General features: G+C 35.7%; 1 protein-coding gene across 1 annotated transcript; it reads left to right on the top strand.

Moving 5' to 3' along the window:
• On the top strand, positions 8,759 to 14,564 carry LOC18771466 (S-formylglutathione hydrolase). The gene is made up of 7 exons (XM_007204637.2): positions 8,759 to 9,017; positions 10,014 to 10,131; positions 11,364 to 11,411; positions 12,158 to 12,354; positions 12,554 to 12,652; positions 12,736 to 12,801; positions 14,199 to 14,564. The coding sequence occupies exons 1-7, from the start codon at positions 8,865 to 8,867 to the stop codon at positions 14,379 to 14,381; spliced, it is 864 nt and encodes a 287-aa protein (XP_007204699.1). The 5' UTR covers positions 8,759 to 8,864; the 3' UTR covers positions 14,382 to 14,564.

The raw sequence follows: 17,458 nt of genomic DNA, 5'->3' as shown, positions 1-17,458 counted from the left end.
AAGGGAGAAAGCGTGACAATAGAGACTGGAAAAGGCATTAATTGGTACAGTTGAGGTTTCGAGTTGGGTGTCATTAATAGGTTTTGGATTGTGCCAACTTCCCCAACGGTCATTAATATTGGATGATTTTGGTCGGTGTTTTATCACATGTGGCCATTCCCCGTGTTAGCTTGTCTTTCACTATTGCTCTTATTTGCTCCTAGGCACGTTTGGTTGATGAAAAATGAGACTTGGAAATAGGAAATCAATTGCTTTATCATATTTGATAAGTCTAGGTACGTGTTCACCCGTTTTGTGTTTACTCCTGAGATGGAAGGGCGAAGTTCCCCACTGGCTTGGAGACCATTTGTTGGTCGACAAGTCAGCTTTCTTTGGTGTGTGAGCGTGCCACTGCTAGCAATGTAAATCCTAGCAGACTTCTTTTTAGAGTGGATAACTTGCGCCCCAAGTTACTGACTTCTAAAACAAATGATTGTGAATTTGGGTGAGGAATATCTCTCAAGTAAGTTCTTTTCTTGCCTCAGACTGGTGAGGACTTTCATAATTTATCTCAGTATCAAATGGTTGTTCTGGCCAGAAATATTCGATAGAAATTGGACTGTCTTAGGCAGAACTGCCTTTTACAAAACAATAAATATGCATATCAACGCTAGGAGGGTTAAAAGATGGCCGGAACTCTGCTTCTGCTTGGATGGAAGGCTCTGGTTTGGGCTGGACTGGACGCGCCTGGGCCGGTCCGTACTGCCTCATGACTTCAGATGCTAGGCTAAGCTATTAATCGATACCAAAGTTCGATTTTGGCAGAGCTTTATGTTTGCTTCACGCTTCGTGAGGCCTTTGAGTGGGCAGAACTGCAGCTTCTTCAGTTTGAAGGGGCAGAAGTGGCTATTCTCGGGGGTTTGGTAGGCTAGGGACTGCACTACGAGTGTTGTTCTGCTTGAGCAGGACTCTTCATAAGTTCGCTGAGGTCTCCACGTTTGTGAAAACTCAAACTCTGCTTGCCTTGGCTTTTACTGAACCAAATTTGTAACGAGAAAGATCTCGTTTTAGAAGACTTATTTTCTAAGTCTGAACTTTGGAATTCTGATCTAAAGCTGGTTTCCCTTGGAATCCAAGTGAGCTTTTGGTTGATTTCTTGTTGTTGTTTTTTTTTAATTGATCAATTGAGTGTCCCCTCTTCTTCGCCTATTTCTGTTTTTTATAAGAGACTTTTTTAGGGAGGTGGTCTTTTGTTTAAATTTTAATAATAGGCGGTAAAAAGATCTCCATAATGTAAAGTAAAAGGGATTTTTATCAATCAAGGCAGATAGGCTCTCAGTAGTCACCTCCTAAGACAGTCCCTTCCCTGGTTTCCTGGGTGGCAGCTTTCTATTTCAACCAACGCCACCGTCTGTGCGGGCTAAATGTTATGGCGGTTGGTTTTCTTTTGTATTTTCTGAACAACTCCCTGTTTCCCGTTCTAACTTAGAAAGCGTGACCCGTGAATTCCTTGGAAGATGGTGTATTGATTTGGAGCAAAATCTCGAACACAGATGGGTTTTGATCTTCTGTTGGCAGTGTTTCAGAGATGTCCCTCTCATATTTTAAACTTAGTTGGAATTGCTGACTTTTCAAAGCTGAGGTAGTCACGTGGGTGTGTTTTTAATCCCTTGGGTTTGAACCTAACAAAAATTATGGGCTGATCCTTGAAGCCCAATTGAAAGTTTCCACGTTGGTCTTTCTTGGGCTGGGGCTTTGTTTTCGACATTTTGGCATGAAGCCCAACCTGTCTGGATCCTAATCTTGTTATCCTCAAGTTTTCGGGCTGGGCAGGTAATTTTACCATGGGCCTGTCTTTTGAACTTTTGGCGTGCTGATTTTAGGCCCAAACAGTACGGGAAATCGTTGTCCAGCTCATGGGAAAGTAAGGGGAAAGTGAAGCCATCCTCCCAACTTGGATTTTGTTTTTCCTAATCATGGGAAAGTTTGGGAAAATAAACTAGCATTAAATACGTATTTTTTATGACCATTTTATCCCCATTAACAATTTAGAATTACAATATATCATTAAATGCATTCTTGTTGTAAATGCATGAGTTGGTGGATGACCACCATACCTCTTAATATTCCACCGTTGGATGTTATGTAACCTATGCATTAAGTATTTGTAATTAGTACTTGTAACCTATAGGTATATTGTAAATGATGGTATTCAATCTTCTATCTTGTAAGCCTATAAATAGGTGGTTCTACCAAAGATTAAGAAAGGAAAAACATGGTGAAGCTGTATCTTTAGCATATCACTTCTCTCTACATTTTCTCCCTCTAGTTTTATAACACGTTATCAGCACGACATTGCTCTTGGTATGTTTTCTTTCTCTGAATTTTCTTTCTTCTTATATGAGCTAGAGTCATCACATGGTATAGAGTTTCTTTGTACTCACCATCAGACTTCATCATGCTTGTTTAAGAAAAAAATTCTTATTCTTATTACACATGAATATAATGCCATGTTTTTGTTTTTATTTGTTTGTTTATTTAATTTTAAGTATGATCTTAATTATTATGATGAGTTTGAATTATACAAAAGATCAGGGGCCCGAAGTTCCATGATCCTCATAATATAACTAGATTAGGATATAGAGTCCTTTTGATTGAATCAGAACCTGAAGTTCTTTGATTCCAAATAATTGAGGGCGTGAAGTTCCGCGAATTTAAAGAGCACATAAGGACATAAAACTCCTCGATTTTGTATTAATCAAAATCAGAATTCCATGAGGCCTACATATGTCAAGAACTTGAACCAGAAGTTTCGAGTGCATATACATCGATTTGAGTATGAAGTTCAAAGCACAACTAATAATTCAATTTATTTAGATCTACGTATTCGTACTTGAAGTTTCGAATATATATTGATATGAACCTGAAGTTCATAGTTTTTCATGGATCTTAATACTATATATGAACTTGAAGTTCATTACTTATTTGTGCCTATATGAACCTGAATTGGTTGGAAATCCAATTCTTAAACTTGTAGTTTTATCTACATATTGAATCCACATTAATATTAGATTATCTTGGAATTTCATAATCTTTAATTGATTTATTTTATTCCTTGTTTATACCACTTTACTTATTTTATTATATTTTATTTTATTTATGTTAGGTTATTAATTAATTTCGTTTTACAATGGTAATGTTTTGTATTACCGCCCCAATATTGATAGCCAGAGGCGTCTATTGGAGAAACTTCCTACTTTCTTTTGTGGGTAGGAAGTTTACGATGTCATGAACCAAAAGTTCATGAGGCCCCAATATTACACAACTATTAAAGTAGTTGAAGTTTATGATGTCATGAACCAAAAGTTCATAAGGCCCCAATATTACACGACTATTAAATTAGTTGAAGATTATGATATCATGAACCAGAAGTTCATTGACCGAATAACTTTTATGTTGTGGCATGACTATCTTGGCAATCTATGTTCCACAATGATGCATAAGATTTTTATAAATTTGTAAGGACATCGTTTAAAGACTCAAATTATTGTCTTGTCCAACAATATCATTACAAAGAACGCTCACAAATAAAAGCTGTCATAAGATCATCTCAGTCAAAAATTGACTTTGAGCCATCTTTCCTGAAATAATTCAAAGGGATATTTGTGAGCCTATACAACATCTAATTATGGATCACTTCACCAGTTTTACTGAATGTGCCTACTAAAATGGTCACATATTTGATAACGACTGTGAGTTTATTTTCCTACATTTTGAGACAATTTTCCCGCCGTTAGGGGGAGAAATGACAATTCCTAAAGAACGTCGTGAAATAGTGTTGAATCAATCCGCTTTTGTCTCATCAAGATAATGCATATATAAGTTGTACATATGCTAACATGGATTGATATTCTCGTATCACAATCCATTAACATGGTGACTATATATATAATGCATGCCTGAAGCATGTCAGAAATATAGGTTCTAAAGACTTAACTCCTTAGAAATGGAGATTATTTGAAAAATTCAAGCCCTATAAAAAATAACGCTCTATAGGAGGTTATGATCCACATATTCTAAATAATTCATTGTAAAAGAGATGTTTGTCCCATAAGTGACAACATAAGCCCCTGAAGAGGCATTGGTACCCCAAAGCAATGAGATGATTATAAATTATGCATGTGCATGCACATAAGAATTGTGGGATCACAAATTGATGATACATTTGGTTTATTAGTAGCTACTACAATCATCAAGGGCTATGATTATATTAAATCACGTTTCATGAATGTCGACAAGTTAAGTGATTGGCCAAAAAATGGAAATAGGCAATTCCATTTATCACTAAATAAGAAGAGTTGGATATTGAACCTATAACTCAAACACCAAATTACAAATGTTCAGTATGAAGGTTACGAATTGGTGTTTGTGAAGTGAAATAAGATCACTAATATGACATAAGGTTTCCTGGGAGAGACATGTGGTTTTAGTCTCCAATCTCATCGTAAATGCATCCACATTTCTATAAGTGCGGTTGTTACTTTAACGCAAAACTTATAGTATGTGTTAAATGCATATTTATTAAGACTATATGGTACATGGAAATCCTCAAAGCTCATGAAATATTTGAGATATATCGGATGAAGCAACCTCTTGAAGGATATAAAGTACCACAATATTCTTAATTAAGAGTTAACACTAAGAGTTTGAGTATTTTGAATTCAAATTCGATATTGTTGTAACATATTCTAACTACTAAATTAGTTGTTGATACTCCTAAAGATTTCAATCATTTGAAAAGTGAAAAGCAGGTTGAATAGTGTGATAGATGATCATGTATGAAGACAATGTTGCTTGTATTGCTCAAATCAGAGAAGGAGAGATATTAATCAGGGGGAGATATCAATCAGGGGGAGCATCCCAATTCTACTACATTCAAGGCAGATGCGCGTTGTACTCTTTTTCCCTTCGACTAGGTTTTTGTCCCACTGGGTTTTTTCTAGCAAGGTTTTAACGAGGCAATATAAGCTCATCCAACATCATATCAATGATTCAGAAGAAAGTTTCACTCTTTTTCCCTTCGCTTTGGTTTTGTCCCACTGGGTTTTCCAAGCAAGGTTTTTAATGAGAGAACTATGTCATTGTATGGTGGACATCCAAGGGGGAGTGTTGTAAATGCATGAGTTGGTGGATGACCACCATACCTCTTAATATTCCACCGTTGGATTTTATGTAACCTATGCATTAAGTATTTGTAATTAGTACTTGTAACCTATAGGTATATTGTAAATGATGGTATTCAATCTTCTATCTTGTAAGCCTATAAATAGGTGGTTCTACCAAAGATTAAGAAAGGAAAAACATGGTGAAGCTTTATCTTTGGCATATCACTTCTCTCTACATTTTCTCCCTCTAGTTTTATAACAATTCTTTTTTTATTTGATTTAATATGGGTATAATTGAAAATTTATACAAACTTTATTTTCCATTCCTACTCAAAACAAACATGGGAAAGGAAATAAAGTGATATTTCCCAGTTACTTTCCCAGTATTACCAAACGTGGGAAATGAATCTTCATTTCCCATTCCTTAGGGAATGACATGGGAAATGATTTCCCCTCAAACTATTTATTAAACAAATCATAGGGTGTTGTTAAACGAACCCTAATTAACTGAGTACATCTATTATCAAACTATTTTATTGAATTACTAATTCACCCTAATATAAAATGACCAAAAAGGAAATATTGAATTGTAAAACAAATGTAATTTTAACTGTGAAACCATACTCACCATATTTAAACCTAATCAAACGTAAGCAAAAAACTCTACTTCCAAATTGACTCACATGAACAAAAGTTGTAAGCGAAAAACTCTATTTCCATAAATCATTAATATTGCTTGTTATTTGTACAATGATTTACAACTCTTGGTCATGTTTCTCCACCAAAATGAAGACTAGTTATGTTAGAAATGCCTCTAGATCAAATCTTCATTTGACCAACCTTGTGAAGTTTTGAAGAAAGTTGTAGGGGCTTTTTCGTTTCGACAACTACAGATGGGCCTTGGCTGCTGTAAAGAGCAATTGGCTGGAATTGCCCATGTATCTGAGTTCAAGAATCAGGCCCCAAGAGTGCTTCGAAAGGTTCGTGGAGCCTTATAAAACACCTTGGCTTTCTTCACCAACAAAACAAATAGTTGCTTACAAATAAATATTATGGCTTGGCATGAGAGCTGAGCATTCGTGAGTTTAGCTTGAGAGAGAGAAGGCTTGGGTTTCCTATGAGAAACAGAGGCCCAGAGTAAGGGGAAGAGAGAGTTTTTGGGAGAATTTGTTGAGGGGAGAGAGGAAGATATGAAGGAAGAAAACTTGGTGGTTTGAGCAATTTTTTGGCAGCTTGACGAAAGCTTCATCTGGCTCTGGAATGGCTTGCCATAATAGAAAATGGAAAGAGATGGAGGAATAGGGCTCGAAATTGAAGGGTTCCAGGGATGAGAGATGATGCTTGCTCTCTTTGGACGGGGTTGCTTGCCTTGCTGGGTAGAAGGTGCCTCCTTTTATAGGCGCTGAAAGCTCCTTCTTCCCATGAAACCCTAGCTAGTTCTTCCCAAATCAGTCAAGTCTCCCTCCCCATTTATCCTCTCTTCCTTTGATTCATCCCTATTTTATGAAATCCTTCTTAGTCCAAACACAAAAAGACAAGATTTTTGGAGGCTCTAGAGCCTTCTGCAACTGTCCCTGCGACCATCTCCTATTTTGGACTACCCTTTCTCCTTCTTTTCTCCTTCATTTTATTGCAAGAGCTGGTGGGAGAAATGAGTGGGTAATAACGCTGTTTGAAGGGTGTTTTGCTCAAGTATCTTTTGATTTTTTGGATGGCCTGTGTTGGAATTTGTCTTTGGCCATGTGTTGGAGATTCCCAGCCGCCTGTGCAAGTCTCTATCCCTTGGTTTTCTATCGTGGTTTTGTCTCTAGCCATGTGCTGGAGACTTTCAGATTTTTCTAAGCCACTTGGGCCATTCCCTAAGGTAATGGGCTAGTTTACTAAGGGGATGGGCCAACCTTCTAGAGTGATGGACTATTTTTTCCCAAGGTGATGGGCCAATTTTCTAAGGTAATGGGCTACCTTTTTCTCTCTTTCATGCTTATCCACATATTTGGGCTCAAGTTTTAGGGCTCCCAAGCAGTCCAAAACTTTCATTTCTTGGCCCATCAATGAGTATCGTGAATGCTCATAACCATCCATACCATAACCCACTCAGCAAGCCCCAGGCATTCGCGTGGCTTGAGCCCACTTAAGCTTATAGCGTGGTGTGTGGCTTATTTGCTTGGCGTGACACGTGTGCAAGCGCATATGACGAACTCTTGCATACCCAAGTTGGGTTTCTTCCCAAATTAGGTGTCGTACTAGGCTATAAATATATTTAGGCCTCAACAAAAGTCAAGGTAAGTTTTGCCACAATATATATAACACTTAGGTCTATTCCTGACTTAGCGGTTGTGAGACGGAAAAAATAATAGAAATCTCCATCTAAGTATAAAAACTGGTCAATTTACCCCACTATCATATTCTTAATAAAAAGTGGCCTCTTAGTTATTTCACGTCATATTCTTTGCAAAAGTGACACTAAATGTCATTTTTAAAAGTTCGGTGTTTAATATGGTTCTGATATTTTGATGTTTAGGTTCTCATATAAGTCTATTAATTTGTTGGTGTCCCTTAAATGACATCGTAGGCACAACATTTTTCCCAAAAAGAAGGAAAAAAAATATATGTTTACAAATTTAATTAGTCAAGGTGTGAGTCATGAAATTCAAGTTGGAAAATTCAAATATATATATATATATATAGTAATACATTCAACAGCCACTTAACAAATTTAGAATGCTAAAATAAGTGAGTCACATCAACATCTCTCTCTCCAACGAATTTGTCAAACTCAGTCACCAAAGCTGCAACTCCCCCTTTCTCTCTCTTCAAAATTGATAAGTTGATCTTGACTCTTCAAAACATTTAATTATTTTTGGAAGAACAAATACATTGAAAATGCTAAAAACCTACACTACATGAATTGAATTGAAGTCTCTGTTGGGCACAAATTATTAAAGTAATAAACAAACCTTTTTCAAATTTTCACATAGGTCAACAAACTTCAATTTAAAAAATTTGGTTTGCTACTACTAGATGCTCACAATTTCCCCTATGAACTATATCGAGTATAGACAATGTTAATTTATGCTCAATTTTTTTCTAGTCAATTTTCTCCTAAAAATTATACAAAACTCCCCATTAGCATATTCATAGTAATCTCATCCTTGATGCAGTAAAATAGCATGGCCTCTTGATTATTTCACGTCATAATCTTTATGAAAAAAAAGTGGCCCTTAATGTCATTTTTGAAAGTTCGGTGTTCAATATTGTTCACTTTGATTAATTTTTGCAAGGGTCATCTTTGAATTATGCCTTAAAAAATGAATAATTTAGATCATGAGATGACGTTGTGGAGTAAGTCCATACAAGTAGTTAGTGTCATAATAACTTATTAACGGGTTAGTGTACGCAATATAACAAAAGATTGGTTAAATTTTCAAATAACCCAAAATTGTCCTAATTTAAGAAAAAATTTCAAAACAAATGGGACAAATACATGAAATTATAGTCGCTCCTCAAATGTGAATAATCGAAACAATGAAATCCATTTCATATCCAATAGAAGTTCTCAATAGACAAGGATAATAAAATACGTAAATACATATATAATACGTGAATTTTAATATATATAAAGTTAAAATTGCCACTCCGGAGCTTACTCCCTACCGCAGTATATAGAGTATAGAGTTTGAGCGAAATCCCCAGTCACAGAGCAAAGAAGTGCAGAGAGAAATGGAGACGAAGCCAAGTGAGATCAGCAGCTCGAAGATGTTTGGAGGGTACAACAAGAGGTACAAGCATTTCAGTCCTACTCTCGGCTGCTCCATGACCTTCCACATCTATTTCCCTCCTTCTACCTCTACTTCTCCTTCCCACCGATTCCCTGTAAGTCCTCTCGCTCTCTCTCTCTCATACCCATTTCCAACTTCTTTTTAAATTTCATTTCCAAATAAATTTATTATCTGGGTTTTTATCTGATTTTGACACCCTAGGGTTATGTGGGTGGAATCTATTGTGTTTGTGAATATTGGGTTTTGATTGATGAAGGTTTTGCTCTTTTGGTATCTAGCTCATTAAGGTTCTATTCTTGATGCATATGTTCTGCAATATTTTCTTGATGGAATGAACAAGCACTGGCACACACCCAATTGATCAAAATAGGAATTTAGTTTCCCAAAGGGTTAATTCTATCATTTTTTATTAAAAAAGAATTTTAACTTCTGTAGAATTTTGAATTTAGTCTCCCCGAGTCTTGATAGGACAAATAATTTATCAAATTCAGAAAAACTATAATTAGTTCTCTCCTCAGGTACTTACATGCACCATTATAGTTGCAAACTTAGTCATCACCTAGTACTATTATGGACAAGGAATTTAAAGGTAGTGATGCGAATTATCCTAATGTATAATTAACTAAAGAGAAAATTGTGCATGGATGGGGAAAAACGAAGCTTTCTCTTTTCTTTTTGTAACCAATTATTTCTGCATCACTGGCTAAAACGCTGTTAATTCAATAGTCATAGGGGCACTAACTTATATCCCATTTTTTTAAATACCATCTGCTGTGGAAGCATTTCATTTGTTTGTGGGCCCTTTTTGGACCTGATTTAGTTACAACCAGTAAGCTTCCATGCTATGTGCCACATCAGTCGGTATTAAAAAGTTGGGATAATAGTTGGTGCATGTAATACTTCTTGAATTAATTTCATATAATCATTTTCCTTGGGCATTGTTTGGTTAGTATAAACTACTTTTCCATGCTTCCTATAGTAGTTGACAGTTATTTACCAAATTTGTTTCCCAGTATGCTGCTGTAAAAGTTTTTGTATTATAATGTGCCATAACCAAATTTGCTAACTTTTTGTTTTCATGGATGATCAGGTACTTTACTGGCTCTCTGGCCTTACCTGCACAGATGAGAATTTTATAATTAAGTCAGGAGCTCAACGTGTTGCCTCAAGTGAGGGTGTTGCTTTGATTGCACCTGATACATCTCCAAGTAAGTCAGAAGCCCTTGTTCAATCAATTTCAAGGTCATAATGGTAGTTGTAGATGCCAGTTTTAATTGCATCTTTTGCAAGAGATATATTTATTCTGTAGGTTGCCCTTTGTTTGGCTAGATTCCAGGGAAGTAGGACAGATGTTAGTTGGCAACCTTTAAAAAGACCTGAGGGCGACCAGGGTGGCCAAATGACTGTTTGGATCATGTAATCAAATTTTTAGAATGTGTTCATAATCAAGTGATTTGATATAATTACTGTGCCATTTTGCAATTCTAAGCAGTTAACTTCCAAATAACTTGAATTTGTTAGCCTATAGTATACATGGACTGCAGCTCTAAATTTCAGGGTTCTCTTTGTTGCTAGCTTTCCTTGGATAATAATGATTAAAAAAACTTAAAAATTGTTATATATAAGTTTTCCGGTTTCTAACCTAAACTTGTCCAAGAATTTTAACTTTAAGTTGTGTCTGTATTTGGGCTGCGCCTTGTTCCACGTTGTATGTCTAAACCACTAGCCGAAAACCCTCCATCATTGTCTAATACAAACACACACAACAAAAAATAAAAGTAAAGGATGTCAGCTAGTGCCACCACCAGAAAGACTGAACGGTCTTTGGAATTGTTTGAATTTCTTCTTTGCTTGAAAATTACAAGGACTTAAATTAAAACTATCATGTTGCACTACTCATCAATTTTCGAATTGAGATTTCAATGAGAAACGACTCCTCCTAAGGGAGGGAGGTAGAAGGAAATAGAGAAATTATAAACTAGTGAATACAATGATAAACGAGGTAGAAATACATGAACAATCAAACAAGGCGTTTTGCATGCAAGTCCCAACTTTTCTATAATTATCGAACAGTAGGTTCTATAAATGATTAATCTTGAGTGTGAATCAATTGATTTCATTCCACGGCACTACTCTTGTGAAATTTTATTTATTTAGTTTTATAATATTCTAGTTGTCTTATTGTTTAGCCAAGAAAAAAAATTGGGGAGGAAGATTATGTGTAAATTTAGGAAATTGGAATGAGGAGTCACAAATACATTTATGGAAAACCCTTGTACCCATTTATTTGCTGTGAGTAGCTAAGCCTCATTTCTTCTAGTTATATGGTTACTTTTACTTCTCTTATGATAGGCTGTTGCTTCGTTAAAAGCCACCGTATATCTTTTGTTATTATGTCCATACTGTACTAATTATTTCTTCATCTAAATTCTCTTAATAGGAGGCTTATCTATAGAAGGAGAGGCGGAGAGCTGGGATTTTGGTGTAGGTATGCAACGCCGGACTGTTATATTTTAATCTGTGAAGCAGTAATTAGAAAATTGTTTCACGCCCAATGGAATTTGTGAATCCTACCAATTTGCTCAAGATGGATAGCCCATATCTTGCAATTGTATTTTAAATTAAGTTATTTTTTATTTTGAATGGTTGACAATGGAGTCACTACTTGTTTTAAATTTTAAAATGGGGAACTAAAATGGTCAATAATATCTTAAACGTGGAGAGAGTATAACCACCATGAATCCCTAGATGACTCAGATTATGACATGGGATGTGTTAGATGCTGAGTGATTCTGGTAGTAAGAAGGAAAAATGAAACCCAGTCCCAAGGGTATTGGTTTCAGTAATTACAGATTTCATCTACGCTATCTTCATTGGACTGACACCCTATTATTATATTCAATAATATGAAAGAGTAATTGTTTTGATGGAATTTATAATTTATGTTTATTTGAAGGATCTGGGGTTTCATTCCAGCAAATTTTCTGATTTCTTCAGAATTTCCAAATGAAAGTTTTGTTACTTTCTTTTTTTAGTGGAGGGTGAATGATTAATTAGTAATTACCAATCCGTTGACATGTTACTAATTATATTTCATCAACCAATTTATTGCATGCAAACACCTTTCAGTTAGCAAGAAGGACAAGCTTTGCTTGGTCGTGAGCGAGTACTTACAGGTGTAAAGAGCCTTCACTGAATTTTGTGTGCTTGTGTGTGCGTGCGTTTTTCAAACAGGTGCTGGTTTTTATCTCAATGCTACTCAAGAGAAATGGAAGAACTGGCGTATGTATGATTATGTTGTCAAGGAGTTGCCGAAACTTCTGAATGAAAATTTTCCACAGCTTGATACATCGCGAGCTTCTATATCTGGTCATTCTATGGGTGGGCACGGTGCTTTGACAATCTACCTGAAAAATCTGGACAAGTATAAGGTAACAGATCTAAACATTTCACCAGAAGTTGATTTTTCTTTTTTCTTTTTTTAAAGAAGTTGAATTTTATTTAAAAGCATTGGAAAGTTTGGTTCTTCCGTAAAAGTTCCTTAGATGTAGGGAACTTTATGAAATTTTTGGAACAGATCTCCTTGTCGTTATAGGAGAAATTTATATTGTTTTTCACTCCCTTTCCCAGTCAGTATCTGCCTTTGCACCCATTGTGAATCCAACAAACTGTCCCTGGGGCCAGAAAGCTTTCTCAAATTATCTAGGTGGCAATAAAACTGATTGGGAGGTAAATTGAGAAATCCTATCGTTTCAATTCTTAGTTATAATGTTCTGCTTCCTAGTTTTAACAAATTGAATGAAAAAATGCAGGAATATGATGCCACTTGCCTGATTAAGAAGTTTACTGATGTTTCAGCTACCATTTTGATTGATCAGGTAAGATTTGTTGTCATCTAATGTTCACCATCGTTATTTTTGTTGTTATGACAATTGTTAATTTTGGTTGTTTTCAACTGTTTCTAAAACCTCAAGTTCTTACTTGTTAGGCTGTGAGCCAACTATTTAAAATTTTGATCATCGCAACATAGTCGCAAAAATTTATGCTTTTAGGTGGCTGATTCTTGTTATAAGAGTTGTTGCATAGAATAGCCCATGAGGCTACCCCAGGTGAAAAGGGGGTGACAAAAAGGGTTAAAATTAGGATAAGTCATGTAATCATTCCCATAAAAAAATAATAATGTTAAACAAAAAGAGTTGGATAGAATATATGACCTAGTGATGGTGAACGCAAGAAGGAATTCTTACTTATTTTAGGCGTAGGTGCAAGGGTCAAAATTTGTCTAGTTTATCTATTTAAACCTTAAGGTTTATTTTTATTTTTTTTGATAAAGAAGGGGGGCAAAGCCCCAAGAAACAGACTACACACACTGGTCTGAACAGACCAGTCTAAGGTTTAATTATTTTTCTAACTGATAAGAGTATTATTGTAGGCATAGGTGCAAGGTCATGAATCAAACGTTCAATTATTGTTTTAATTGAATTATTTTGGGATTACCTATTAAGTGGGCTTATTGTTATTGCTTTCAAATCTTTGTCATATTGATTGATAATACTAACTTTGAAATTTCCCTTTGACTCTTTCTATTTCTTCTGTTTTTCTTCTCGGTTCTGCATCACCTTGCTGTTTCATAATACATCTTGGGGTAACATATTTTGTCATTGTGTATGATTATCATTAGCGCTCAAAATTACGTTTCAGGTAGGCTGGGATGCATTGATATTTCATATTTTGGCTGTAGAAACCCCCTTCCCCCTTTTCACCCAATGAAATGAAAAGAAAAGAAAAGAGATATAGTGGCTAAGGAATACATGGATATATGAATTAAACCCCTTGACCATTACCTGAATTAGAAATAATTTATGGAATTTTGACCAAGGAACACAGTGGCAAAGGAATACAGGATAAGTGTTTTTTCGGAATTGAGCTGAACCCAAGAACTATGGTGTGAAAGCTCTTCCTGAACAATCAAGGTCTTTTGTGAACCTTAGCAGATAAGGGAACAAGATTTGAGTTTCTTATCCTCTCCATTCAAAAAAAAAAAATTTTGTTCTTTTTCTTATTTTGCAGTAAGTATAAAAGGTTGACACCTCTGCATTACAAAAATGTGATTTTAGATTTACAAGAGAACTGCATGTAACATGTTACTCTTTTAATAATCCCCTTCAAGCAGGGATGCTGAATGAATCTTAGTCCGGTATTCCAATTGATGAATATAGGTTTTATTTCTTAAAATGTTTAACTTATTATCTCAATGCTAATGCTTTTTGTGCAGGGGGGAGATGATAAATTCTTGCATGATCAGTTGTTGCCACACAAGTTTGAAGAAGCATGCAGGAGTGCTAAAGTTCCACTCCTTTTGCGGTTGCAGCCCGGTTATGATCATTCATACTTTTTCATTTCCACCTTCATAGATGATCACATCCGTCACCATGCTCAAGCTCTTAATCTGCCATGAATGATCTTGTGTTCGTTGTGAATCCAAACCGTAAAATTTTAATATACTTTGTCTGAACTTTGGATCATATATGATTTTCCCATGTGCTCCCTCAATCTGGTTTTTCTTCGACTGAATAAACATGTTGATCTTCGGAGTATATATAAATAAAATTCCATGATATGATATGATTGGTGTGTGGAAGTTCTCAGTGTCCATTATGTTAACTATTATTTCACTACACTCTGCACATAATATTAGCTCTCTAGAAGTTGATAAATTGCATCCCAATACTCTATAAATCGCCTCAACTTGATGGTGAGATCTATCTCCAGAAACAAACCTAAAGATCCATCTTACTTGAGCCCTCAATGCCCCTCCGCCCTTACCTTTTTTTCTTACCTCTACCCTTGGCTCCTTTTACTTTCATAGCCATCCTACTTAAATATTCCAAGACTTGATAAATTGCCTCCCTTTGATGGTGTATATATCCCGAGAAACAAACCCATAAATCCTTCTTCAGCCTCACCACTTTCTGTCGCAAGGCCAGAGTGGCTACAAGCAGATAATAGGCTTAACAAGGTGACTGAGCCTCAAATCCCCCGACTCGCGGGAATAACTACTCGAGAGTTTTGTATCCAAACCCGAGCCCGTATCCAATAGGATATACCCTCGTACATGCTTTCTCAAACCAGTGAAGATCACTCTCACACCCAAGAGAAAATATATCCAAAAACAGCCACATGCCCAAAAGAAGCCACAATAATACCCGGTCAAAAAAGAGGTCACCCATGTTGTCTTCTTCCCATCATTGCAAGAGGGATTCCAATTTCCAAGCCACCGAAAGCAACAGAGCAGCACATGGCTGCACGTGAAGATGAAAAATTGTGATGATGCTTTAGCTACTTTCAGTTTCTATAAATAGAGAGCTAAGCAAGAGAAGAAGGGGACACCAAGCCTTCAGGCAAAGAGAGCAAGGATAGAGAGGGAGAACCAAGAGCTATTCTGGCTCTCTTTTAGTTGTTCTTCACCTTTCTTAGTTCACTTTTTTTTTTTATGTATTTCAATTTTAGTTAGTATGTCTAGCTAAATTCTTTGATTAAGGTTATGTTGCTCAATGTTTATAGGTTAATTTTCTTTTCACCGCCTCTATAATGTATTTGTGGTAGTTAAGAATCTGGGTTAATCTAGTAATGCATCATTGATTTCATATTTTTAGCATACAAATTCCTTCGATCACTTGTGATTCAAAGAATCTTTTTCACATAGGATGCTTAGAAAACTTTGATCCTTTGTAGTTAAATAATTTTGTTTACATGCAAAACTTAGATTTTGTACTTATAAAGGGAATGGGGATTACATGAAGTTTTATTAAATTGCTAATTGATATATCTCAGAGTAGATTGATTTTTAGTTTATTGCTACTCCATGCGAATTGATAGGTAAATAATTAGAGTTTTATGGAATAATATTGATTCTAATACCTTAGTAATTTTTCTCAATAATTTCATCTCTATTTTATTTTATTGTCATTTTCATTTTTTAATGCTTAATTTAATTGTCTTTTTCAACCTAGCAACCAACCTTTTAATCAACTAGGTTAGCATTTGAATTTATTCGAGTTTTAATTAGTTTTAATCTTTTTCACACAATCCTTATATGTACAACCTCATTCTTATAAACTCGCAAAGGTCCTTGGAACGGCGTCAAAAACTTGATTATTCTCGCTTGTGAGTTTATAAATAATCCTCGACAACAGCATCAAAAACTTAAAAGAATTTATAGTGTGTTTTAAATTTATAATCCAGCATTTATAAATTTAAAACACACTATTTGGTGACAATAGTTTTTGGCGCTTTGCTAGGGATTATTTGTAAACTCCCAGGATCCCTGTCAACGCCAAAAACTTGATTATCCCCATAAAGGTGGTTTGACTCTAATGGCGGAAGTGGAGGATGATCATAAGATTGTGATGGAGTTGGATTCTCGTGCTCTGGTGCATGGATAGACTCAGGATTTCAAAATGAGGTGGGCTAAATTTATCTTACGTACAAACCTAGGATATATTACTCAACGATACGAGTGAATTTCATTAATAACAAAAAATACACAGGGGGACATAATGAGCCCCTCAAAATGTATCTAACACAACCTTAAATAAAAACAACATTAAACTAAAAGAAAAAAGCCGTTAATTTTTTTTAATACAAGTGATAGTTTAAAGGGAGAGGAGGTTTCTCACACACACATATACTAACAAATAATATATTCATAATGATGTGGAGAGATTAATAAAAAATATACAAGCAATTAATAAATAATTTTGTGAGTAAAAAATTAAGCAAAATTAAAGAGTTGTAAATGATTTTGGTGGTGTGAAAATTTTGAAGAAATAGGTGGATTTTATAGGGAATATTGAATAGTACAAAAGCTTTATTAATTAAAAGAAAGAAAATTGAAGTTAGTAGTAATTTTCAAAAATTTGTCATTGGTATTAATTGCACTAATAGTATTGAATCATGCTTGAGTAGTTGGAGCAACTTCAATGAGTGTGAGTATTACTTTTTAAAAACTAAACGTTGGATGAGCAAATGTTGGTTGAGTACATGGGTGCTGATGAGCGAGTAGATATAGCAACTGCGCTGAGGAGAGTGAAGCAGCTCCTGAAAGGAGGGTGTGTGAGGTGCGCTTGGATGGGCTGGGGTATTAATGTTGGGCTGTAAAAAATCAAATCACCTGAGCTATAGCCCAGGTTAGCATGTGCATAGGTCCGTCTCTCTGGTGGATGGTCTAAAAGGCAATTTGTGTAACACGGTGTGGACGATTCTTCCGGTTATCAATGAGATTAGGAGACTTTCCTTCTCATTTTGACTCTGTGAAAGTGAGGTAGGTTCCTCGCAATCTGAACCGTGCAGCGCATGAAGCTGCAAGGATTGGTGTTCGAGCGGCGGGTGTGGATCACTGGGCCAGTAGGCCTCCTTTGTCTCTTTTTTGAGTTTTACAATTTGACGGGCTTCCCTGCCCTCCTGTTATGTCACTTGTTTTTGTGGGAGAGTAACTTGTTAGTCCACTGAGCTGTGCTCTGGGTTGGTGTTTTG

Source organism: Prunus persica, chromosome G7 (assembly GCF_000346465.2).
Source record: "Prunus persica cultivar Lovell chromosome G7, Prunus_persica_NCBIv2, whole genome shotgun sequence".
Taxonomy (NCBI): Eukaryota; Viridiplantae; Streptophyta; class Magnoliopsida; order Rosales; family Rosaceae; genus Prunus; species Prunus persica.
This window is presented reverse-complemented; position numbering and strand designations above follow the sequence as displayed.